Here is a 26337-nt window from a genome sequence, read left to right as displayed (position 1 = left end):
TTGTCTTCTTTGAATGCTTGAAATGGACTTGTATCTGTGTGCATGGAATATAGATTAAAGATGCTTTCTCCAGTTTTTTAGACAAGAAAAAAACTTTAAAAATATTGGCTGATTTAGATGAATGACAGTGCCAGCCATGATTGGGAGGAATCAGAGCTTTTTTTATTCCAAAGAAATTTATCGCTGTCCTGTATCGCGGCCATCTTTCATTGAGCTATTGAGCTTGGGTTTGTTTAAGTATATCAGAGAAATACTCGCTATTATGCTCGGTTTGGCCTCAGGTTTCTTGCAGCCACCGGACATTGATCCTCCATCGTAGCCTAAAAAGGAGAAGGCGTCGAACATTACCCTGAAATCAACCTAGAAGCCTGATTTAAGCTATCGAAATCCTGATAGACGTGATCAGGGGCTTGGAATGCTAGGGGTAATGGTGAAGGTTGTCGACAAATCGCATGTATACCTTCGCATGGAATTTAAACTCTCTTCTTATCACGAGGGCATCGGACCCATATCAAGCTCTATCACTGTACGATCGCATGCTGCGATCACCTTTCTCCTGGAGAACCCTCCGGACACAATTCATCGAAACACCTTCATTCCCACATAACATCCTATTTAAAGCCATTAATGAAACACCTGATTTAGTTGCTTCCGGACGCAAGCACAGGTTCCAGAGGCAAGATTAGTTTTTTTTCCAAACCAAGCTCAATCTGACCCGTTGTGCCATATCTACTTCATTGGATGGGAAGCCACAAGATAGCAGAATAGCAGAAAATTTTCTTTATGTTCCACTACCTCCCTCCCCTAAGATTCTTCCACAATGGCAAAAAGACTGAAAGAAGCTAGCTACTTTAAGATGCTAAATGGATCAAACCCTCTGTTCATTTAATTCGATCCAGAAATAAGATCGTATTTGTCAGTAGGTTCAAAGAAACATATGATGTTTTTGTCAGTAAGGGAAATACTCAAGTATACAAATAATTAAAATGGCACGGCAGGCCAAAAATCAAAATTTACAATTGGAATAATACAATAGAATCACCTGATTTTGGTACTCTACAATTGGATCGGGAACATCTTTGGTGTCGGAGTCTTGTACAACTCAAAAACTATACAATGGAAACCACCAGATACAAGGAACAACTACGTCTGTTGAACTCTCTCTCTTGCATGATGAACTTTTGCTTCTAATCTGGCAGTAAATCCAACAGTAGTAGCTCGTATAGATCTTTGCCTCACCATGTGACAATATTCAGGATCATCACACTTGCCTTCTAATCTGAGCCACTGTATCATCCCATGATACATTGGGAAGAACCTCATTTGAATAGCAGCGTAAGTGAAGTATGGGATCAGAGTAGAAATGACCACAAAGACTGTGAGGAGCCAAAATGATGGAGCTGGAGCGCATGCTTCTAGGAACACCATGTAGGCGTTAGTGGATATAGTGGGTGACATGGCTCCGTAAGCCAAGAGGAATAGATACCACAACGCTATGCCTCCCCATATGAAGATATGCTGAATCAATGTGAAGTAGCTGACTGATAGAGCCATCTGGCAGTTGACAACCCAAACAACACATGTGTACATGGCAGTCCCAAGAATATCCATCCCGACAACCTCACCACCTTTACGGAAGGCTTGGTGTTCCAGGGATCTTGTGCAAAAGAAGAAGATCAGAATGGCACTCAAGACCCCATTCAACATCCAGGTTACTATGCGAACCCAACTGAAGAGCACATTCTGGACACCTTCTTGGTATAGAAGAGGAAACTGCAGTCAGGTAAAAATGAGCATGAGCAACATTCCGTATAATAGTAGGGTCCTTGAGAACTAGTTAATGAACCATCACGAAGTTGTGGGCAATTAAGGGGAACTTCACCTTTAGGCAAAACCTTGCAGAAACATCTTGGTCGAAAACACCCAAGGCCAGCACAGGAAGAGATGTGAAGAAAACATTATAAAATGACATATACCAATCATTATACATTGCTTGGCCAGAGAAAGATGTATAAGCCTCGTAGAGGAAGAGAGTGAAACCAAATGTAATGTTCTTATAGAAGAAATAGCATATCTGCAAAACACCATAGTAATGAAGATATTAACTTTTGAATCCTCAAGGATTGAGCAAGCATTTAAAACCAAAATTCCAGCAGTAAGAGTATTACCATTGATGAGATCCTTCTGTAACACCAGTGTCCATGTACCATCAGTAATCGCTCCAGAAAACGAAATTGAGCAATAGCGATGTCACTAGACATGACAGCCTGGAAATGCATATTGGTTGTTGTCAAAAGGCAACTCTATGAAGACGGGGAACCAGAATTTATTTGCTTTGTAAGTGGTAAGTTTTATGTTGCTCACCTGCATGCCTTCAACACCACTGATGCCCACTCCAATATCTGCTTCTTGAAGCATCCCAACATCATTTGCCCCATCACCAATTGCCAGTGTTGTCTTACCAGTTCCTTTAACAAGTCTCGTTACCTGTTTGGGTTTTACAACAAACTCCTTCAAATTTTCTTGTATTATAAAACACCGGAAGAGATAAAAAATTACAACTGAACTGAACAATGAAAAGTAGAATATACGTACAAGGGCTTTCTGTTTGGGTGAAGAACGGCAGCAAATCACAGAAGCACAACCTAGTGCTAACTCTAAGAACATGGTTTTGATATCATCTTCCAGAGCATAAGTAAGTGAATTTCCATCAATAATCAACGCAAATGCTTCAGAGTCTCCATTTGATGAAGTAAGTTTTGTCTTTCCCTCACTTAACTGATTTAGGATGCTAGCTTTAGATGCCTGAAAGATATTAACAACCACTCATTATGTTAGAATAGTAGCACGAAGATAGAAATGTCAAAACATCATAATGTAGAAAATGACCCAGGTTTAGTCCCTTAATTGACTCAGCACAAGGATATCTTAGTCATCTGGGCATTTTCTAGTAACAGTAAATAGCTAGATGACTGGCTACACAAAGGCACTTGATTCTTACTTGGTTCTTAAAGTTAATTTTAACTGAAAAAAAGACATAATATGGAAGGAAAGTTCGGCACCTTTGTTATTGCACGCTTGTCCCCTTCTTTCACTAATTCCTTAATTTCTGGTTTATCCAAGCTAATGATTATCTGCTCCATTCCTTGTCTCAGCAAACTACATGCAAAGCTGCAGTTTGGAACTGATTCAGAATCTGTAACCACTCATAAAGATCTAAAATTTAATATTTTCATAACCCTAAGTGATCTTGTGTGTGTGTGTGTGTGTGTGTGTGTGTGATGCTATGAACCCCTTCAAAATGAAAGTGCATCCTAGCAATTTTTTAAAAATGTAGATGACTCCCCTGAACAGATTACAATGTGATTTTTAGTACATGAGAGAGTGACCACATGATCAGGCTCATATGCCTCAATGGTTGTGCGCGAGTGTGCATGCATGTGTTATTATATTGTACCAGACAAGGTAAATAATGTTAAGAAACCATACCCTATGTTGATTGCAGTCTCCATTTTATCTCCAGTCAATACCCATAATTTTATTCCAGCTTGTGCAAGCTTGTCAATACACTCAGGAACCTGGAAGATGTGAACAGAAAAACCATGTTTAAGTTCCAAAATTTGGCCCACTACCATCAGGTTTACTTAAAACAATGTTTTCAAGAGTATCATACGCACCCCATTTTGCAGCTTGTCCTCAACAGCTGTGGCTCCAACAAGAATCAAGTCCTTCTCAATTGTATCTGCCACTTCTGCAATCTTTTCCTCCCGATCTGCACTTACTGAATTCTTTGCCTCGCTAAATTCCTCCTCAAATTTCTTATATTCATCTTCATCTAGTAAACGATATCCAAGTACCAATGTTCTCAGACCTGCATCTGCGTACTCATTCAGGTGCTCCCTTGTAAGATTTTCAAATTCCCTTCCATTCTTCGCCAGCTTTTCAAACATGACACTGCACCAGAAACATGTAAATGGCAATTAAGTCGGAGTAATTGCATTAGATATAAGAAATTTAGTACAAATGCAGCTAATACATTAAGCAATAGAATGTTTAGCAGATTACACACCTATCAGCACCTTTGCAAAGTAGTAACAGATGCCCCTCTTCACTTCTCACAATTACAGACATCCTCTTTCGAGAACTATCAAACTCCAAGATATTTAAAAGTTTATACAATCTGTAAAACAATTTGCATAGAAAACACCTTGTTTGTTATGGAAGGTTCGATTCGCAAGGATTATTAAGAAGAGAAAGTAAAATCAAATGGCAAGAAGAAGGAAACATTCTCACCTTTCAACTTTTTTACCAGACACAGGATCCAACTCAAGCAGAGAGATACTGGTTTGGGTCCTATTATAAAATTCAAAACCAATCTCTCTGGCAGCAATAACAAAAGCTGCCTCATCCGGTGATTCAGCTTCATATGAAACTTTTCCAGACTCTTCATCCACATCTGGTATTGCTGTATGACAGATTGCCAATAACCGAAAGAACCTTTGAATAACTCCAGAGTTTGGCTCATTCACCCAATTTCCATTCATAATACGCACATCCTTAAAATTAAATCCCTTAACTAACTCTTTTTCCTCCTGTTTGTCATCTCCTTCATCTTCTTCTATCTCTTGCAATAAAGGCGAACCTTTTCTTCTAGCCACTGCCCTCTCAACCTCTGTATGCCCACGGCCATAAGCAGTTCCAGCTATAGAACACTTGATAAATTCCATGGAATTACAGGTTAGAGTACCCGTCTTATCAGAGAGGATAGTGTCCACCTGACCAAGTTCCTCATTCAAATTTGATGTGCGAGCTCGTGCCGGCTTGTCTGCTTCTTCATAATACATGTAAATATCTTGGTTAATAAAGATACTCTGCAAGACTTTAACTAACTCAATAGAGACATACAATGAGATGGGAATGAAGTAGCTATATAGCATCAATGCTGACAAAAAATGTAAGACTGCAGCAATAGGTGCTTTATCGGGATCATAGAAAACAGGAGTGTCAGCAGGATTAAGATACCATCTTTTCATTCTAGCATCTTCAAGATCCTCCCTAGTTTCAATTCCAAAAACAATTGATCCAATAGCAGACAGCAAAACCAAGACAGCAAACAGAAAATAGACAATTTTGTCCATTTTCCTCTCAATTTTGCTCCTCTTGGATGGGGGAAGGGTGGCATTCTGGATGACCTTTGTATCATGACCCGTGAAGATAACTGCCCCATAGATGTAGTCGGTGTTACGCAATTTTGAATCGCGTAGAAGAAGTTGTTGGAATGAAAGAGGGTACTGCTGCTCTTCATAATCCAAACTTCCAACGAAAGAATAAAGGTTTTGATTTGGGTCTTCGCATTTAACCAATGCTTTGAACTCTTTGAAATTTGAATCTTCACTTAGTTTTGAAGTGACATCTAATGCTTGTTTGAGTTTCAAATTTGTTTCCCCGTCCAGATTCATGGTCTCAACATAGCATACTCCATCCTCATAACTAGATGAGAGCAAGAGAAGATCAGCAGGGAAAAAATCATCCTTCTCTACTCTCACTATGTCTCCTACTCTCAGTTTTTTCCATTCAGTATAATCAAAAGCTCCATTTCTCCTGTGAACTTTGACCTTTCGATTGTTCATTTCAATATCCTGAAAAATGTTGAACCCTTTAGTTCATAAGCCACATTGAATTAACTATATGAAAGCAAAATTTTAGGGCATCAGAAAACCTATTTGACCCTAAAAAGATAATACTTAAATGACATATTTGAACCTCAAATGAACTCTCAAGATCACCAAAGCGAATCTTGAGATGGCACACAACTCTGAATGCCAAAACAAGAGTTTTACCTGTTAGGTTAATTAGTAAACATAATGCTATTAAAGAAAAGGTAAATTTAAAAGCAAAAGTAGTGTTGGAAAATAACAGAAGCCAACCTCCATACCAAGAGTATTTTTGGTAAGCAAGGGATGAAAGTCAAATACACAAAGGCAATTTTATTTTTATTTTTTTTGGTTTCTAAGACCATATCTACAATGTAATTTTTTTTCAATTATAAACCCAATTAGACGGCATTTCCACCTATTCTGCAGGAGAGGGCAGCAAGATTTTCCCTAGCCCTTTGTCATTCAAACAAGTTGCCAAGAGCACCTGAGAAGCATCGCTGGAGAAATTTGATGCTAGATGGTGGTTCTAAAGACCAATCTGTCCAACAGATTTCTTTTGGATATCCTTCCTTTTCCCAGGGTTAAAAGACAAAATCTAGGTTAATAATATTTCCACTCCCACTGTTAAAATTCACAGCCAGCAGCAGAATAAAACAACATTAAAAAATAAAAGCAACAACTAACACTAAAAACACATTAAACCGAAGAAAGAAGATTTACCTGCTTCTTCCTTCTCCAGTCTTCTACTGCTTCTTTGGCCATAGTAGCTCCAATCACAACAACCAATGGAAGAAGAGCACTAACGGCACTATATGGAGCAAGAGGAGTGAAAGCCAGCAAACCAGCCACGAGGAAATAGATGTTAGCAACCCTTCTGAACTGCTCAAATAATGATTTAGGGATAAATGACGTCAAAGTATACTTCGTCGTCGACACATAATTGTCACTATAATTTCGAATCTCAGCTTCAAAACAGCCTGGATCGTTGCAGAAAACAACCCGGGAGAAACCTGGACCGCCAATCTGAGAATGGTCTTCCTTGAATGATGCTTTACCACACTGAAACGCATAGATCTTACTGAAAAGGAGCTTCCTCTTTCTTCCACCAGTCATATTAGTTAACACAGGCAAACCAGACAACAGCAACAAAACCCACCAGGGATCTTTTAGAAGAATGGTCCTGAGAAATCAAGAGCAAATCCTAGAAATACTACCGAACAAGCTCAAAGACGGAAAGCTCCGACAATGCCACCCAATCTGTTAAAGTAGAAAGCTCATGGAACAGCTGAACTCCTCCGCAAGCCAAGTCAATGACCGTCCCAACTTTCCTAATCGAGAATTTCCAAGGGTCGTTGTAGATTTACAGAAGACTCACAAAGCTGAAACTCCGCAAAACTAACAAATAAATTAACCTGAAAAACCAGAAAGCTCCCCGCTATAAGAAATCCGAAAAATAAACAAAACCAGCACACAATAATTCGAAAAGATACCAATTAACAACAGGAATAAGCTCTAACCACGAAGAGATATTGACAAGGTTAGCTTATAAAACCAACTAGCTCCCTCCGCGGAACCAACTTCAATCACGCCTTCCAGACAAAACCAGAACGGAAGGCTCTTTCGTCTTATTATCTTCTTCTCAACAGACGCTACTCAGACATAAGTTCCCGAAGATATCAGGCTCCCAGTGCCTACAAAACAGAGAAAAACAGAGAGAAAATCCCTCCTGCTGAATTTTTTATCTGCCACAGCCTCATCCCGTTGAATCTTTGAACAACGACCCAGCAATTCTGTTTGACTGGCAGCCAAAATCAAGTAAACGCGCATGTGGGCTTGCTGTATCGACCTGGCAAGATTCAAAAATCCTGGCTTTCCAATTATTAACCGAAATCACCACGAAACAGAATTAAAAAAAAAAAACCGCAAATTCCGAAATTAACAAGGATCCAGTTCTAGAAGGTCAATCCAGGCCCAATCAGGCAAACTCTGCAGAGACTATATTCCGAATTTCCGATCAGGAAAAAAGAAACACGAGTCGCAGTTTCTCATGAAATGTCTTTTTTATCATCTCATTCGAAGCTTCTTCGCACCAGACTGCAACTTATTATTGCCAACAAAATCATTAAAAAACACATGAACTTACGTAATTAACCTTCACCATTTAAATTTACCTGTATTGTCTCCATAAGTTACCAGTGATTAGGGTTGCTCTCTCAGGAAACTTGATTATGGCGGGGAAAAATTAAATTAACCTCGACCTGGTTAATTCAATTTCAAACCCAAAGAAGAAGACGCCCACGTGATTCTTATTTGTTCGGCCGATCCCCTCTTTCCTCCCACATCTGTTTCCCTTCATCGTACTCCTCCCTACTTTTTTCCCCAAAACACCCCTCATTAACGGCTAATCAGTGGTCCTCTCGTTAATCTCCGGCACCAATCCACCATAGAGGACCACGCATCCGTAATTACGCCAAACTTTTGGGCTAGTCCAGGAAGCGCCACGTGGTCGTAGGTCAACTACCCTGGATGGAAGAGATGGGGTGCCCTGGGAAGGATCGACTCCCTTGGACTGTTTATCCTAAGAGACAGAGACGCGGAATTTTCACTTCTCGCTTATGAGTTCTGACTTCCCGCTTGCCAGTTCAGATGTCGACACCCGGCCCTTATCAGTTAAATCTTTCTGCAATTTCTTTTCGATCGACCGGACAGTGACCTCATTAGAGACTTAATTAGACCTGGTTAATTATCTAACGAATAACTGTATCGGTAGTGTGTCAGCTAGCAATTGGAATGAGTAGAATTGGCTAAGATTCGGTGTTTGTCTGATTAGGGTTTTAGGTTTGACTTAACGCCATGGATGACTCATAATTCAACTCATCTCTTCTCTTCTCCCTGTAATTCAACTGATAAGAATTCCGTTGTTGCCTTTAAGTGTGATTAATCAAATCATTCATGATCTTCAGATAAAGATAATGGAAAACGGAAAAAAGGGTAAAAATCGAAGTAGAATAATGAGAGAAAATGGGAAGTGGAGGGTGTTTTTAATCTTTTTCACTTTTCACAAAAAGGGGGGGAGGAGAGAGGAGGGATATGCTAGACACTTGACAGAAAAGTAAGATTAAAGGAAGACAGGGCAAAAGGAAAAAGGAAAACTGAAATTACAAACTGAAGCAGGGAACAACCTCACATGGTGATTGCGATGGAGCATATCCCTCCCGTGGCTAAATCAAAGGAAAAAAGGGAACGGCAAGGAATTTGTCTGGAGGCTCAAGCCAAGTCATTTGAGGCCTTTTTCGAGGGGTTATCTGGATCATGTACGACCAAAACTTTGAACCTTTCTGGCGGTTTCGCTTGAGGAATCTATGATCCGGCTCAGTTTTTGTTTTTTGTTTTCAATTGGAGCGTTCTAAAGGTGAATTAAATGCCGATATTTCCGATCATTCACATGACTACGGGAGAGAGAATTTAAATTACTAAATTTTCAAACTGATAACTTCCAATTCATTTCCAGTTTCCTCCACTTCGATTGCCCAACTTGGTTTAATCAAAACTCGGAAAAGGTGAGAAACAGAAGCGGATTTGCTGGTAAGAGACAGCGTTGAAATCATAGGAAGACGTGCATGGGGATCGAATTCGAGAAGCCACCGCGATTTTTGGAGACGAGATCGTCTCCACATGGCCACCATGGATTCGTATTTACTACGAGTACTCTCAGGTAATCGATCGGGACGTGTCTCAGGCTTTTCGAACATAGTACGGAGGAGGGAGAGGTGAAAAGGTGGCAGGCGGCGTGCTCGCGTCGCCTTCTCCTTTTTCTTCCTCTGGACGTATGAGCTATAAAAGGATTGTCTCCTCCAATAACAGTCCATATTATGCCGCATTCCACATTTCACGGTTAAATAGTTAGGATCGAAACGTGTGGCACTGTTAGACGGTCACAAATAAAGATAGACTCAAATGGTAGAGTTGTAAAAATTAAATATCTAAATTCTACGAGACCAAACTCTTGGCAGTTGTAGAGAGGTACGTTAACATGCAGACATACTTTCGACAGCATTATTGGCTTCCTTAATTGACATCTTAAATACGTGATTAAGATGGCAGAAAGTTAGTTAGGTTATGGCTATTAAGATAGATAAAGCTGATCGCTGATGTCTTGTGTTTTTACTGCATGGAGTGAGTAAGATAAAGGGAACTGTGAGGAAAGGAGGAAGTAACCTCATCCTTGTCCAGAAAACGACGACCAGGAGATGGTCATGCATTTTAATATTGGTAGCCCGTAAATTGAAAGACCGAAAATAGGTTGGGCTCATTGAATGTGATATCTTCCTCGGATTCGTCTGTTGGTGTTACCGGAAAATACTTTTTAATATTGATAATTAACCAAAATAAATATGGTTAATATTTTAATAATTAATTTAATGTAGTATTAAAATATATTAATTAATTAATTAATTAAGAGTTTTCATTAATAATTTAAGATAAATTATAGTTTAATCTAAATTAATTAAAAAACAATATTTTTAATCAACGGAATTCGACGTACATTTTCGCGAGCCGAGATACCATTTAAGTGGATGAAATTGAAGTGGCGCCCAGTGCGTGCAGACAGTGTAATCTAACCCAGAGGCGCACTAAGAAGCTGGATTTCAAAGAATCTGTCGCCTTCTCTGTCATCCTTATTGTCCCTGTCCACCCTCGTTTTCTTCTTTTCTCGCCTTTTTTTCTCTCCCATCACTCGAGTCATGATCGTGGGATCTGCCTTAATTCCTGTGCTTATGGTGTTTTGAATGTTTTTTACTGTTCCATCTTGATGAATCCCTCCTGTCTCTCGGTTCTGGCTCGGTTCGACGAACTCAGAAATGGGCTCTTTTAGGTTAACGTGAGTCAAATTTATTTTTTTTGTCTCTCTCTCAGCCTCGCTCTCTTCGTCTCCTCGTTCCCTTCTCTCTTCTTCCTCCGAAATTCTCTCTCACGGTCTCCATCTCCCTTTTCCCTCTCGCTGCCACCGTCCTAATCCTTCCCCCCCCCCCTCTCATCGTCGACTCCCGTAACGTCACCCTCTCCCGTCGTCGTCACCCCCCTACCACCGCCTATTGCCGCCGTCAAATCAGCCAGCCACTGCTCCCGCCGGAACAGGAACCCCCGGATACCTAAAGTTCGGAGACCTAAGTTGAGGGGGGGAGATTATTTTCCCCCCTTGACGCTCTGTCCCACACAGCATGCGAACTCGCATGTGCAGTTCACACATGTGAGTTTCGCACGTGTGGTTTTTATAAAAAAAAAAAAAACTTGCAAATCTTATTCTTAGCCTGTTTTTCCTCTGGACGATGCAATAATATGTAAAAATATGCAATAATATGTAAAAATATAGTGTGTTAAAGTTAGCATTTGATCAAATTTTCTAGTTTATTTTTTTATTTTTTTATTTTTTATAATTAATCATGTACACAGTTAATTGGCTCACGTAATTATTGTATTAATGTATAATAAACTGCAATCATTAAAGAATATAATATATTAATTTATTTTAATTATACATTAAATTACTTATTTGTGTTGTAAACATGTTTGTTTTACCTAATTTGGGGTTTAAATATTATGTTTTAATTAAGTATACTATTATAAGTTACTCATTTTCTTGTTTTTTATATTTTTCTTATTTTGGGGTACTAACACTGGAAACTGTTTTCCAATGTATATGAACTCGTCCACACTAACACCAAATTTGAAATTGAATTTCATGTAGAGGAATTAAATGATTTTGAAACAGGAGATGAAGATGAACTTCAAATTTTAAGTTTGATGACTATCCCCCCTTATAATTCTCATATCCACAATAGCTTCAGAAACATTATTTAGTGCTGGTGGTAGAGTAATAGACTCGTATCGTTCTTCCTTGGTACCAAATACATTTCAAACTTTGATTTGTAGCACTAGTTGGGTTTGGACTCTTCACGGTATAAAAAAAAATCAAAAGGTGAATTTCTTTGATTAATTATTTATTACGATATTTTTTAGTTTTATTTATTAAAATTTTGTTTTATGATTACAGCCTGAGAAGAAGAGTGCAGAGATAATGCTACCACCTACATGATTTTTCATGTTTTTCTCATCATGGTAATTGTAATATTTTTAACGACATTAAGTAACTACTAGTAGAAGAGTATTTTTTTATCTGACAATAACTAATTTTATTTTTTTTGTTTTTGTCATAAGTGAAGATTTTGCTCAAACAATGACGTATATTATTTTCTAGCATAAAGAAAAATAACTATAGTTTGTAAATTTATAATGGATTTATAGTTTTTATTTGGGTGATTGTAAATTGATAGTGATATTTCATTTAATTTTGTTGTGTTTGATTATTGTATGGAATTTATTTATAATATTATGCAGTGTATGAAGTGTTTGGACTATTTTATAGAATGTATAAATAATTTATTGGAGTGTTTATGGAATGTATAAACAATTTTATAGAGTATTATGTATGTTGATTATGCCCAATTTTAAATAGAAGTCATGTCGAATTTTATACGGGTATTATATATATAGATTATGCTTAATTTTAAGTAGAGGTTATGCCTAATCTTATACATGTATTATATATATATATAAGTTATGTCCAATTTTATGTAAAATGTATGCATAATTATATATATATATATATATATATATATTTATTTATTTAGTATATTTTTTTTAAAAGTTTTAAATGTATATTGAGGTTCGAGTTCGGCTCGAAGCTCGACTCAAACTCGGTAGGCTCGAGCTCGATAATAATTTTAGGCTCGAGACGAGGTTCGGCTCGAAGCTCGCGTCAAAATATTTAAATTTAAGTTGGGAGTCGGCTCGGCTGATAATCATCATCTGTCGAGTAGCTGCTATCAAAAGCAAGGCTGCTTCAGTGATTTTTTTTGTGGTTTCTGCTATTTTTGGTTTTCAACCATTTCTTCTGTTTTAGGTTGACCTGTTTTCGCACTGGACGGTTGATTAGCAAGGTATATTTCCCCGAAAGATTCCTGCTCTTTCTGGGCTCTTCAACATCTTTATCTTCCAAATGACCAATGGAGTCATCGTTAGTCGAGCCAGCTAGGACGTTTATTGGTGTAGCAACCGCAGCTTCTGCAACAAAGTTTTCCTTCCGAAAGGATGCTACATTGTTCTTCTTTTCTTTCAATTAGTTCAGTGGATCTAGGGGAACCTCCATGCCCGGTTCCTTACCCATAGACTCCAGAAAATCCCCAGCGATCAAGCGGTTCAGAGTTGTATTAGCAACTTCAGTTTTCTTCTCCATATCATCCGCTTGGTTAGATGTAGGGAGGCTACCCTCTTCATCTTCTGAATCATCGAAGAAAATAGCCTAAAATATGAAATACAACTTTATAAGCATTTAGATTAGGACCAATGAGCTCCAAAGATGCATCCTTGCACCAATCAGGATGATAGATTGGATTACATTTAATTAATATCTTATACAGGTCAACAGGGCTCTCAATGCTCTGATTGGTTTCACTTTCAGTTTTCCATCTGGGGTATTTTCTCATGAGTCCTCGGCAATTCAGGTTGAGACACAGACAAGGATGCTCTGTTTGCAGTAATAGTTTGGAGATTTGACAAAATCAGACGTGAAGATAAAGGGAATCGATCTTGCTTCTGGCTCTACTTCAAGTTCCTGAATCTCAAGATCAGATTAACTTCGAGTTTAAGCAAAGGCCTAGACATTAATGCAAAAGGCATCTTTGCCTTCTCTTCCATTTACAGAAATCCAAACTTATTAGTTGACTTGCATCTAAAATGAAATTTGTCCCAAGTGGTTTCAGAATGAAAGAAGATAAAGAAGAAAGATATAGTAGTCACAAGGGATGAAGATTTAGTAAAGGTGTCTGTAAGATTAAACTGTAAATCCTTTATCAGTTTTTTCTCTACCAGGAATTTTACTCTCTTTTTCTGTACACAGACACACACTTCGACATCAACATAGACACTCTCAAGAACCAACTCGAGAAGAAAGAAAATACGTCAATTTCATCCGCGCGTCATAATTCCGTAAAATCACTATACTCAAGCACTCGAACGCAATCTAGACGATTTGATGATTCCTTCAATCCCGTCGTCTTAAGTCTTCCAAGGTTAGCTCTCCGTCTATTTCTTCTCTTGATTGGTTTTTTCATTGGGGCACCGGATTCAAAGGATTAATAGAACCAAAAGGCAGAAATCCGAAAGCGTAAAAACCCAAGTGCATGGATGCTTGCATCTTCTCCGGAATGAGCTTTAGGAGCAGCGGCAACTTCTTTTCAAGTGGCTATTACTCCTATGGTGAAGGATTGGAGAGCTATTGCCCGTATTTAGGTGCATTTCCCGTCTATGGAACTACAGTAAACTCGAGGGTTTTATATGGATTGAGACAGTCCACTCTAATACACTGGTCGGTTTCCAAAACGCTGTTCTTGGCTAGCCCTGGTTATTGCCGGTTGGCAGCTCCATGTGATTGCCACTGCGACTGTGAGAGGAAGTACAGGTCTCGATGCCCTCCTCGGGAGAGGTGGAGGGACAGAAGACTCAGTTATGTACTTGGGGTGAAAAACGAGTTTGATTCCAGTAGTTGTGATAGTTTCAATGAAATGCTTAGCTTGCTAACTGACGCTAGTGAGAAGTCCTATGTAGAAGAGAAGAATAAGATCACTACTCATAAACGAGATATTTGTGAAGAAGAGAGAACCAGAAAGGTTGATGATAAGCATTTGAGTCTTCAAAGAAATAGGAAACATTTGAAGAAAGAAGAGAAATTTGTCGAGAAAGGTTCTTCAAGGAGAGTGGAAAGTGAAAGGGTGGTGAAGTCTATTGATAGATATGGGCGAGCTGGAAAAGAAAGTTCTGTAAAAGATGATACTTCTGAAGTAAGGAAGGACAGTTCTAGCTCATCTTACTATTCTGCTTTGTCTGACGGTGAAACTGAGAGTACTTTGGATTTGATCTCAACTGCTGAGCAGAGAATTTACAGAGATAATATTTTGGATGATGCAAAGTTTAAGAGAGATGCTAAATTTAAGAAGGAGAACATAATTGGTGAATCTTCAAGGTTTCGTAAATACAACTCACAAAATGAGAGATTTATACATTCACAAGAATATGAGGATGTGATGGAACTTCCACGGAAGGAAGATGTAAGGAGGTCAGATGGAATGGCGAGTGATTTTGAGGAAGATTCAACCAAAAATTTGCAGAAAGTCATCGAAGTATCGGCTTCTTGGGTGAGTGGAACCCAGAAGGCCTCTACTTCTGGGAAGCTATCCACAATGAGAGTGGTGGATCTGGAAGAAACTTCTACTTCATACTCAAATTTGGTCCAGAAACAAAAGAGTGAGCAAAGAGTTGTTGAACAAGTAGAACCAAGGAGAGAATCTAAAATTTTTAATGAAGCACCAAGGATCCACAAGGATGGTACTGGAATTTTCTCACGTCCAGGGAAAGTATTTGACATTGGAGAGAAACATGTGAGGGAAACTGGAGCTGCTGTGGATTTGGTTCAGGAGGTAAGGAAACCATGTATCCAAACAGATGACCAATTTGATAGCTGCATTCAATCGAAAGAGAAGAACCAAATGCTTGAAAAGACATCTGAAATCAAGAGTAGTAATATTGTCAAGAGCTCTAGTTTAAAGAAGCCTTATAACAGTAGAGTGGTTGATAACATACTGCTTGCATATGCAAGTGAACATCCGGCTGAAAAAAGACTTGAAGTAGCAGAGATTACTGAAGCAAATGAAGAGTCTCATAGACTAAAAAATGTGTCAGAAACCCATGCCAATGGTACTGAAAGGACAAATGATTATGGATGGATGGATGTAGTAAGTCACCGGGAAGAAAATCGTGCTTCACCTGCAAGCATGGTTCATGAGAAGAGGAATAAACATGACAAGACAGATGAGCAGGTTACTAGAAGGACTGGATCAAGAAAAGAACCCAGAAGACTTCTCAAAATGTCAGATTTTTATAACAGTGATCTGGAAAGAGCTTCCAGTTCTCGAAAGATTGCTGAAATTAGTATAAAGAACCAAGAAGGTATTTCAAGTTCTGAGCTTAATTTGATGAAGGAAATGGAAAAGCAAGAAATTGGTGTAGAACATGAGTGTGAGAGTGAATCTCAGTCACTTCTAGTTCTTAGGGGTTCAGATAGCAGAGGGGACACAGACTCATACAAAACACAAGAGGCCTTTTATGAAACTTCGGATGATGAAAATGATAGAATAGGCACAGAAGAAGTGTCTGGCAGACCTGCTGAGCTTGTTATCAAAGATAACACAATAGACTCAGATGACTGTCTGGACAAATCTTCAAAGCAAATTATCGGAGAGTTTTTTGATAAAGTGCAAGAAGAGATGTCAACCTATGAGAAATCATCCATGTTATCTAAAAAAGAGAAATACATACTAAAGGATCAAAATATGTCAGTGGATATTCATATTAGTTTTGATGATACAAGGCAGTCATCTTGTGGACGTCCTGGGCCAAAAGGACCATCAGATGAAATGTGGGCTGAAACAGGCCTTTCTTCACAGGAGCCTTTAGTGACAGCACCTGAGGACTCTTCTCTTGTGCCAGTCGTGGAGTCAGCTGTTCCTAGTAATGCCGGAAACACTGCAGTTCGGAAATCTGGCAAGTCTCTGTGGGGCTACATTGGCAACATTGTTAGAACAGGTTGGGGGTCACGTGGAGAATCTCATACTTCCTCCTTAAAGCAAAATGCAAAGAGCTCATTGAATGAATCAGTGAGCAGTGAATCTTGGTTTTCTAGTAATGAGTTTGATGATGATGATGTGAGAAAGGAGAGAAGAGCTAGCCCAAAAGAGGGAATAATAAAACTGGAGGATCAACCTCAACCAAATAATACTCCAATTCCTGATAAAGAAAAATCTACTTCAGTGATTTTGCAAGACAAAAAGACAGACGTCAAAGCTGATGGCACAGCCTTAGTGAGTGGTACAGGACTGCAAGGTCCTTCTTTGGTGATTCGAGATGAAGCTATTGGAAAAATTGAAGATTCAAAAAGAAATACTGGTGGTCCCTCTAAAGTAGTAATCAGTGATCCCTCACTACCATCATTTCCATTTCGTAGTGTCTCTCCTTTTTCATCATTACCTCTAGCTGGTAGTTCATCATCACAATCAACCAGTCTCGGAGAAAAGATAGGACCAGGAGTTCCTTCTTGTGAAGGAACAGTGGATTTATCAGGGCCATCAAATGTAACTTCACTTCCTATGTCATCTACAATAACCATTAACATGTTATCACCACCGAGGGATGGTTCATCAGGGCCTCCTGGATCCTTAGCAACCTATTCTGGAAAAGAAAAAACATCCGAAGTTGGTGAAATTGAGCCATCTGGAAATAATTTAGTGGAGGCAAGGGTCAAATCTGGCAAACAAAAGCAAGCTGAAACCAAGGATTCAGAATTGAAGCAAAGGAAGCTCCAACGAAATAAGCAAGTTCCAAGAGATAGATTTGATGAGTGGGAAGAAGCATTTAAGCTTGAACAAGAACAAAAAAGAGTAGACGAAATGTTTATGAGGGAAGCTCTGATGGAAGCAAAGAAGGCTGCTGACATTTGGGAGGTACCAGTTGGTGCTGTGCTGGTCCAACATGGGAAAATCATTGCCCGAGGTTGCAACCTGTGAGTAAATTATTGACCTAAAATCCCTGTCTTTCTGTCCTTTGCTAGGGAAAATTCCTGATTTTACTCCTTGTTATCCATCTGATGTAGGGTGGAAGAATTAAGAGACTCAACTGCCCACGCTGAAATGATCTGTATACGTGAAGCCTCCAACTTGCTCAAGACATGGCGCCTTTCGGTATTAGCTTAAGAACTTGATTTTACTCTGCAAATTTAGTGGTAATATTAGTGGTCAGTTTTCTCTTTTGAATAAAAAGAAGATCAACTCTCATGGGAAGGGAAGGGAAGGGAAGGTTGTGTACATCAATGCAGGGTAATGCACTACCAGGCAAACATTTTCTGAAGTTTCTTTAGCGTGTGGGTGGGTGATTGGCATGTGACCATGAAAATGGGGCATATAGGGAGGGGAAGGTTTTACACATTCGTGTATGGGGGAAGATGGAACTCTACCTGTGCAACTCCAAAAAGGTGTGGTGGTTAAATACTTTTTTGTTGTAAGAAGGGCATCACCAAAAAATATATGTGAGTTGAATTACTGTGGAATTGTTGAATCTTAATAATGTCTTCCATCTGTGGAACTTCCCATTTTACTACCCCGCTCTCCAACATCCATTTTAACTGCTTTCTGGATATTAGAATCCTTTGATTATTTTACTATGGCAATCTGATCCTGTTCTCAAACAGTTTAGGCTTCATAATTCTGAGTTTAAAGAAAGCCATGAAGTGATTTTGACCCATGGATATCTTTTTGTTAATTCCAGGAAACAACACTTTATGTAACTCTTGAACCCTGTCCAATGTGTGCTGGAGCAATTCTTCAGGCTCGAATAGATAATGTGGTGTGGGGAGCTCCAAACAAGCTGCTTGGGGCTGATGGCAGCTGGATTAGGTATATTTTCTTCTTTTTTGTATCATCTGCATGGCTAAAACAAACAGGGAGGTAGCCCACCCTGCAAATGAGACTGAAATTTTACTGCTCTCTCTTGAACTGAACGTGTTCTGGATGTCATTCTCAAAACCCTTGGTTGACTCGTTACTTTCATTTGCAGCCTTTTCCCAAGTGAAACTGATCCAGCAGCCCCAGTCCATCCATTCCACCGAAAGATGACAATGCAACGTGGCATCCTAGCAACAGAATGTGCAGATGTGATGGAGCAATTCTTTCGACTTAGGAGGAAGAAGATAAAAATAGAAGACCCACCATCTTCTCGTCTGCCCTTGTCCAGCCCAACTAAACTCTTATCCAAGATCCACGACATTTTTAGTATGATGTTTTGTTTGTAACAGTTGACAAATTAGCTGTATATTTAGCACATTTTGTGTTTTTAGTTGCCTCATGAAGATGGATGTGCGGCCAATTTTGTTTCTCAAAGTCTAGATGACTCGCAGACAAGTTCCAGATTTTGTTCAAACCTCTCTTCACATGGCATTCTGTTTGCACTTAAGTCTCTATGATGGGTTTCTCTCTTATCATCCAATACAGGCACCTTGTTTGCCCACTACTTGCTTTATATTAAGAAAATGGTATTTTGGTCTATTATCTTTTTAGTGGGTTGATTCAGCATCCTACCCACATTGAATGGCTTCTTCAACTGCCATTTTCAGATGTCGAACAATGTAGATACAAGCTCATATAGTTCAGTAGGCGGTGCCTATCTTTTGCCACCTTTATCACTTTATTCGTCTTGCAGAGGATCACGTTGACTACTGAGCCATCACGATTAATTTAAAATGGAAAGGCAACCTCCGCCGAATTCTGGCTCTGTGATCAGAACTCACAACCTACCACAGGCCCACAGAATCCCTGGGAGGGCCATTAATGGATTATAATTCGTGTGTGAACGTGTTACAGTAATTCAATTGGGGCCGCAGAGAAGAAAACGACCGGGAGGAATACAGAATTTAGAGACCGTGACGGGGTAGCAGAAAATATTTGCTACTATCTCCCACCATTTCTGTTGAGGAGGTTAGTTGCCGTTGCTTTTCTCATCACCTTCCATCTTGTTAGATTGACTCGCTGCCTAATGTTCCGTTCACGTAATAAAACTATAACGAGGCAGCCATCGCAATCCCCACCCCAACCCACCTGTTCAGAAGCAAAGAATGCCTCCTTGTTTGGGTTCCAAGCCTCAACGCATGTGCTACTCCTTTTGGCAATTTAGTGCCGCCCAAGTTGATTTTCTATGAGGTTAACTGCCTAGATCTCACTACGTGCCCTGTTTCCTTGTGAACTTCCCTCTTCAAACCACTAATTGACTTGTCATCACCACACTTTACAGCAATTAACTAGTACACTTGATGGCAGGATCACAGTACGAGAAATTTAAGAGCGACCAGAAGACGTCCACCTATATGAAAAGAACAATTTTCCTTCCATACCCAACAAATGTTTTGATCACCGATTGTTTATCCATTATAAGCAGAGGACTCACTGATCACCCAACATCGATCCTCTCAGTTTGTATCCACTTCTCCACACACAATGGCCACAAGGTACTGGTCTCGGTTCTGCATCATAGCTTTATTGGTCACTCCATTCTGTCTTGCCAATGCTCAAGCACCAGCGTCAGCCCCTTCCACACCTCCCGAGTCCCTGAATATACCAAAAGTAACAGTATTGCGAACTCCAACAACAGCAACTCCTGCACAACCAATGTTCGTGGCTCAAACTTCTACTGCAGCAACATCTACACAACCAACAATAGTTGTAGAAACGCACGCAACCGCTCCGACCACACAGTGGAAAGTAGTGACTCAAACTCCCATCACTGTCCCAACCTCACCGCTAGTGACAGCAGCCCGAGCAACTGTGCCAATGCTGCTCATGCAATCTCCAGAAGTGGCACAGATACCAACAACAGCTGAACAACTGCAACCAGTGATAGTGGTCCAAACGCCTACAGCAACACCTCAACCAGCCTTGCCTTTACCACTAGAAAGAGTACAAACACCAGTGGTATTACCAGTGGCAGAATCAGTTGAAGAGGCTACATCAACCCCTGCATCATCCCCTCAGCCAACTCCACCAATGTCTTTAAGCCCGACAAGCCCATGGCTTCAAACTTCACCCACCACATTACCTCCACAGCCTACACTATCAGCACCAGTGGCAGAAGCACCCATGGCAGCCACACCTATACAACCAATTTTGGTGGCCCAAACACCTGAAATATCCCCACAATCACCACTGGTTGTTTCTTCAGAATCACCTGCAATGGCACCACCTACACAACCAACAGCAGTGGCGACAACACCTTCTGCAACTTCACCTACACAAGCAGTAAAAGAAACACAAGTGTCAGGGATGGCTCCACCTACACAACCAGCAGCCCCAATTGCACAACCAGTACCAGCAGCCCCAATTGCACAACCAGTACCAGCAGGTCAAGTACCAGTGACAGGCCCTCCTACACCAGCTGCAATGGCCCAAACACCCATTAGTACCACATTCCCCACCTCATCACCGTCGCCAACATTGTCCTCAAGCCCAGCCAGCCCATCACAGCTAAGTTCACTGGTTCCTGCTCAAGCTTCACCACCTACCTCATCTCCACCACCTAAGCATTCCGGGACAGTAGCCCAAGCAACCCCCACGTCCCCACCTTCAACATCAACAACAGTAGCCCAAACACCCTTGGCAGCTCTGCCTACACCAATATATGGGGCACAAACACCTGTAGCAGCGCTACCTACATCACCAATGACAGTGGCCCAGACACCTCAAGCAACCATACCTACAGCACCAGTGGCAGTAGCCCAAACACCTGAAGCAGCCCTGCCCGAAGCACCAGTGACAATGGCCCCACAGACACCCATGACAACTTTGTCTCTGCCACCACCTTTCATGGTGCAAACACCCACAGCAACCGTACCTACACCACCACTTGCAATGACCCAAACCCCAGTGACAGCCTTGCCTACACCTCCAGGGGCAGTGGCCAAAGAGCCTTCTGCAGCAGTGCCTACCTCATCAGTGACAGTGACCCAAACACCAGCCACAGTTCCACCAACACCACCACAAGCAATGGCTCAAACACCCTCAGTGGCCCCTCCTACTCCAACAGTGGAGAAAACACCACTGGCACACACACCAATACCACCACCAGCTGTGGCCCAGACACCCCCAAGTTCTGCTGCATCAATACCACCAGCAACACAGCCACCACCACAATCTTTCAATCCAGTTAACCCACCAATGCAAACTCCAACCACATCTGCCCAAACTCCGCCACCAAGTCCATCATCTTCATTGCCAACTTCACCACTGCCCCCACCTTTGCCATCCTCATCATCACCAAAATCAGTGCCTTCTTTAAGCCCCGCCAACCAAACAACACAAACTACACCACCTCCTGCAATCCAAAGTCCACCTTCACAATCATCTCCGCCATTATCATTTCCACCACCACCCACTCCACTTACACCACCACCAGCAGTACCACTTAGCCCCACATCACCTCCGCCTCCCACACCTGTTCCACCCCCACCACAAGTTTCACCTTCACCTGTAAAAGCACCACCAGCACCCTCGCCCACTGTGAAAACACCACCGACACCAGCACCTGCAGCGAGCCCACCAACCTTGCCACCAGTGGCATCACCATCAGAAAAGGCACCTGCACCCGCAGCCACAAAGACAGACACAAAGAAAAAGAAGAAGCATCACCATCATGAACCTGTGCCTGCACCAGTTGTGAGCCCGCCAGCCCCAATAAAGTCTCTTCCACCAAAGGCCGAAGACTCCAATGATATAATGGCTCCCGCACCCACACCAGACATGGTAATGTGCCTTATATATTAGTATAGTTTACAAGTTAAATTATTTAGTGAAGAAAAAGTTAATGGTAGATGATATGGGTGGTAAGAGTCTCTTGGATAGGTCATAGCCAGGAAGTAGCATCTGCCTGAGTTATAAGAAATTTGAGGTAGAACAACAAATATTTATGATTGATCCAAGAGATGCTACTCATCAGCATATGCTCCAGAAAAGTTAGTGACAATTTTTCTTTTGTTGCATGTCATTTTGTTCTTTTTTGTTGAATTGATATAGGCAAAACTGTTCCTCTTGTTACATGCAGAACGGACAGATTGTGGTTAATTTCCATGGTGGTCAGATGGCATCATCAGTGGGTGTTGGCTTAGCTGCTTTTGTTCTGTTGGAGTACATGCTCTAGTGCTCAGAGCATTTTATATCGCACCTTTCTTATAGTTGCTAAACAGCATCGATTTTTCACTTGTATATTTGCTAAGTGATATACCTTGGAATTGGAAGGCTCGCTCTATGAGCAGACACCAATGGAGATGAGTGATGCAGTCACAGAAAAACTGGGGAATTAGCAGTGCTCTGAGTATTTGAATGTTAGAGGGAGTGTCAGTTATGTAATTAGTCTGTGTGTGAGGGTTTATATGGTAAAAACTGGGGAATTAGCAGTGCTCTGAGTATTTGAATGTTAGAGGGAGTGCCAGTTATGTAATTAGTCTGTGTGTGAGGGTTTATATGGTAGAGTTAAGCTTAGGGGTATTGGTATAATTGTACTATATGCCCTAGAACATAAAAGGATTCTATGAAATTGAAAGAAAAATTACCTGAATGAAGGTTTTTCCCCATTCTTTCCAATTTTTTGCTTTTGCACCTCTCTAACATTACTCTTCTTCTTCTACTACTTGCGTTTAATCTATAACAAGGCTGAATTTACATTGAAAATGTCAAGCAGACCAATATATGATATTTTAAACTGGCCTTCAGCTGTATCTGTAATAAGAAACTGACATTTTAAGTAGTTCTACTCATTCATGTCAAACATAGAAAATCCAATTGGTGTATGATCTTCACTCAAATAAAAGATGAAAGCTTTGGCCTTCATCCCTCAGTTGGCATCATGATTCATATCTGGATTGCTGAGCTTAAAATGAGTAATCCGTATGAGCCAAATTTGAAAGTACTTTTGAGTCATAGTATGTAGCCAAAAAACCCGACATCTTTCTGGATCACTGAGGAACTAGTCCATGCTTTCATCTGACCCCGCTTCCTCCCTCAAATCATACTCAACTACAAGACTGAGGTTGTCAACTAATTTGTGATGCTGAAGGCAGCCTGCACACTGGTTGGAAAAACAATTTTAATATGAAAAATGGGGTAATATGAAAAGACAGAATGAAATGTTCCAATATCTGGCCAATTCAAGGAAAAAAAAAATGTTCCTATGTCTTCAAGATTGATTAAATAAAGGCAGTTCAACCAAAACTGAAATCACAGAGATAAGATTATCAACTCAAGTGTGTACAGAAGCTTTGATGTAACTCTAATTTAAGCACACAAGTGGTAATGTTTCTACCAATGAAATTATCATCTACATAAACAATACAATCTATAGTTCATCTTTAATGCAGTTGCAAGCTGTAATGCCTGGTTCAAATCAAATTTACACACTATCCCCATGATAATCTTTTTGGAAAGAAAAGGAAGACCAAAGGTACAATACCAGAGGCCATGGAAAGGAAGAACATTTCTTTGAGGATCCACTGTAATAAGAGATTTCAACAGATATTCTGAATAGTGCCCTTATCTCAATGACATTGTACGCACTTGACCAGGCTCTCTGGACCTTTCCATTACTCAAGTACAGAACAAAATAATTGCCAAAATCATGCAAGTAAAGATCAAAATACGATTTGGAGAAAATAAAATATTCAAGATACAGAACACTGAACACATCAGTGTCCCATAAGAGTTTATACCTGATATTTTTCTCAGATTGTTCAACATCTAGCATATAAAAGTCTAGAAATGGATGGCATAAAATGCTTCAAGAAGTGCACAAAAATAACCAACAAAAAAGAATGTTCTTGAGCAACAGATTCAAATGACGATATGACAAAACTGGATGGCATTGTGGCAATAAAATTCAACATACCTGCACAAAAACTGTTCCACGTTCATAAGCTAGTCTATTGATAAGCCTTTGTGATCTTCCACCACATGCATCGCAGGTGAACTGCACAAGCAGACTTCTCCTTGGAAGCTTTATATCAACAGTAGCATCCTAAAATACACAAGAAAAAATAAGTAAGGAAAAATTTTAGAACTTTAAAACAAAAAAAAGTAACCTCAATCATCTGTAGGTTCAACTTATTTTAGGCATACAAGGCTCACATTAAATACTATCATCTCGGTATATCCTAATAAATGGTGAATAACATGCGGGATTTATCTTTTTTTTTTTTTTTAGCAATCTATTATCTATATCTTCTAAATAGTTCATTCTCATAAAGTAAGATCAACTTGACAGGCAGACCTAAAACTATTTTACTTCAACTCATAACCCTCTCCTGAAATGCTTACAAATCATAAGATTGATAACAGATATATGACTTAACCACACCATAAGGCTAAGAGAGGAAGGCTACTGTTTAAGTAGACTAAATGACATGACATACACAGCCACCAAATCTTACACCCATTATGCAAGAGCACAAACTGCAACTAAATGATAAAACAACGATAAAGTCCCATTTCACCACCCAAAATTACAAGACTAGCATTATGTAAGGTATTTGAAATCGAATATATGGTGGTTAATTAGCTTTCAGCCTATGTACGCAAAAGCACAACAACTCTTAGATATAAAAAGCTTAATAGACAGATAAGAAGATGCATGAGATGTTGATTAAACAATCTACCTCGAAATTAGAACTGTTAGAATCGAAACTTTCTTCCAGAGAAGGTGACGATTCAGATTCCTGGGGCAGTTCAGAATTATTATGTTCATATCCAAGGTTTGCAAACATATGGGAACCTTGTTTAGGTTTAGGTGACCAACCAGCACGATGAGCTATCCGGAGGCTGAAACAAGACAAAAGGCATTAGTCGCGGAAGCAGCCGTAGGAAAACTAAAACTAGGCCTTGAGGAGAAATCATTTTGGCAAACAAGAAAAATAGAGTAAAATAATCAAGAGTAGCCTTGAACCCGTCGGCGAAAACTGACGATTATGTAGTCAAAAGCAACTATATGCCGGAATTTCACTTGTCATCGAAACGAAGACAGGCTCGTGGAATACACGAACATAAGGGAAAGAGAAGACTAACCGCAAAAGTTTCCTTGAGTGAAGATTTAAACGAGGAAAAGGAAAGCTTGCAGTTGTAGAAGATGTTGCCGTCACCAACAGCCAAGACGCGAAAGTTACGCTGCAACGGACTGCTCCAGCGGCCATCTTAGGACTTGCAATAGCTGCAGTCGTGGAAACTGGAAAAGCCTTCTGTAACGTCTCGGTAATCGGCGAATTGAAACGAAGGCAGACGGGACGGCGGGAGCCGGTTGTCTTCCTTAGAAAACAGTACCGGAAAGGTCCAGTAGACTGTGGACTGGAATGTCTCGATAATGGGTTCAGACTTCAGATACGATGCTTGAAATTTGCAATTAAAATGCCCAGCAATGTGAAGGCCGTGGTCCAATTCCAACTCACAGAATCGACCCATGACAAATCGGAAAGAGCGAATCAGGTGGATCACACTCGACCCTCTGTAATGGGCGAGTCCCTCCTAATTCAAGCTGAGTCCAGTCACCGGACTCACGAATCTCAGTCTGACTGAGAAATTTGAGAATTTAATTGGCTTTGATTCTAGTTAGTTCCCAAGTTCGAAAGAAAAAACAATAATTTGAACAATATGGCCTTCACACTTCAACTCAAGTTCTACTTCAGAGAAGCGCAGAAACACAGAAAGATTACTAAGAATTTTGAAGGAAAGATGCAACTGAGGTCTTATGGATTACAAGAAGAGACGAATCAATTTACCAGATTGCAATGGATTTAAGGGATACTCCTCCCCTGAATGGATTTTACAAATTAGCACTTATAAATAAGATGATTAATGCCAACGGGCTTCACAAAATCTTACATTTTTGCTCCAAAGCATTGCAAATTCTTCCTATACAACATGCAGCACTCAACGGATAACCAGAAACTGCAAACAGGTGATTGAAAGCATTATCAGCTACAAAGAAAAAG

The 26337-nt window shown here is 40.1% G+C and overlaps 4 protein-coding genes across 4 annotated transcripts; 2 read left to right on the top strand and 2 right to left on the bottom strand.

Moving 5' to 3' along the window:
• Positions 1-883: 883 nt before the first annotated feature.
• Positions 884-7910, bottom strand: LOC137940137 (putative phospholipid-transporting ATPase 9). The gene is made up of 13 exons (XM_068785076.1): positions 7829-7910; positions 7175-7503; positions 6378-7069; positions 4294-5639; positions 4070-4180; positions 3678-3954; positions 3490-3578; positions 3063-3171; positions 2596-2805; positions 2365-2487; positions 2169-2267; positions 1883-2074; positions 884-1773 (listed from the first exon to the last, which is right to left on the bottom strand). Exons 3-13 carry the CDS (start codon positions 6768-6770, stop codon positions 1144-1146), a joined length of 3579 nt encoding a protein of 1192 aa, XP_068641177.1. The 5' UTR covers positions 6771-7069; positions 7175-7503; positions 7829-7910; the 3' UTR covers positions 884-1143.
• Positions 7911-14109: 6199 nt separating this feature from the next.
• Positions 14110-18776, top strand: LOC137941208 (tRNA(adenine(34)) deaminase, chloroplastic-like). Its single transcript, XM_068786523.1, has 4 exons — positions 14110-17331; positions 17422-17509; positions 18093-18220; positions 18381-18776. Exons 1-4 carry the CDS (start codon positions 14282-14284, stop codon positions 18613-18615), a joined length of 3501 nt encoding a protein of 1166 aa, XP_068642624.1. The 5' UTR covers positions 14110-14281; the 3' UTR covers positions 18616-18776.
• A 963-nt stretch (positions 18777-19739) lies between these two features.
• On the top strand, positions 19740-22938 carry LOC137941315 (proline-rich extensin-like protein EPR1). The gene is made up of 2 exons (XM_068786664.1): positions 19740-22111; positions 22410-22938. Exons 1-2 carry the CDS (start codon positions 19814-19816, stop codon positions 22503-22505), a joined length of 2394 nt encoding a protein of 797 aa, XP_068642765.1. The 5' UTR covers positions 19740-19813; the 3' UTR covers positions 22506-22938.
• LOC137941316 (uncharacterized) lies at positions 22906-25700 on the bottom strand. The gene is made up of 4 exons (XM_068786665.1): positions 25418-25700; positions 25012-25174; positions 24246-24374; positions 22906-23432 (listed from the first exon to the last, which is right to left on the bottom strand). The coding sequence occupies exons 1-4, from the start codon at positions 25540-25542 to the stop codon at positions 23331-23333; spliced, it is 519 nt and encodes a 172-aa protein (XP_068642766.1). The 5' UTR covers positions 25543-25700; the 3' UTR covers positions 22906-23330.
• Between the last annotated feature and the right edge of the window lie 637 nt (positions 25701-26337).

This window comes from Aristolochia californica, unplaced genomic scaffold, assembly GCF_029961685.1.
Source record: "Aristolochia californica isolate CCGP_79_NKW_82.1479 unplaced genomic scaffold, dmAriCali1.0.hap1 SCAF_9, whole genome shotgun sequence".
Classification (NCBI taxonomy): domain Eukaryota; kingdom Viridiplantae; phylum Streptophyta; class Magnoliopsida; order Piperales; family Aristolochiaceae; genus Aristolochia; species Aristolochia californica.
Note: the sequence above shows the minus strand (reverse complement) of the source record. Positions and strands in the feature narration are given on the sequence as shown.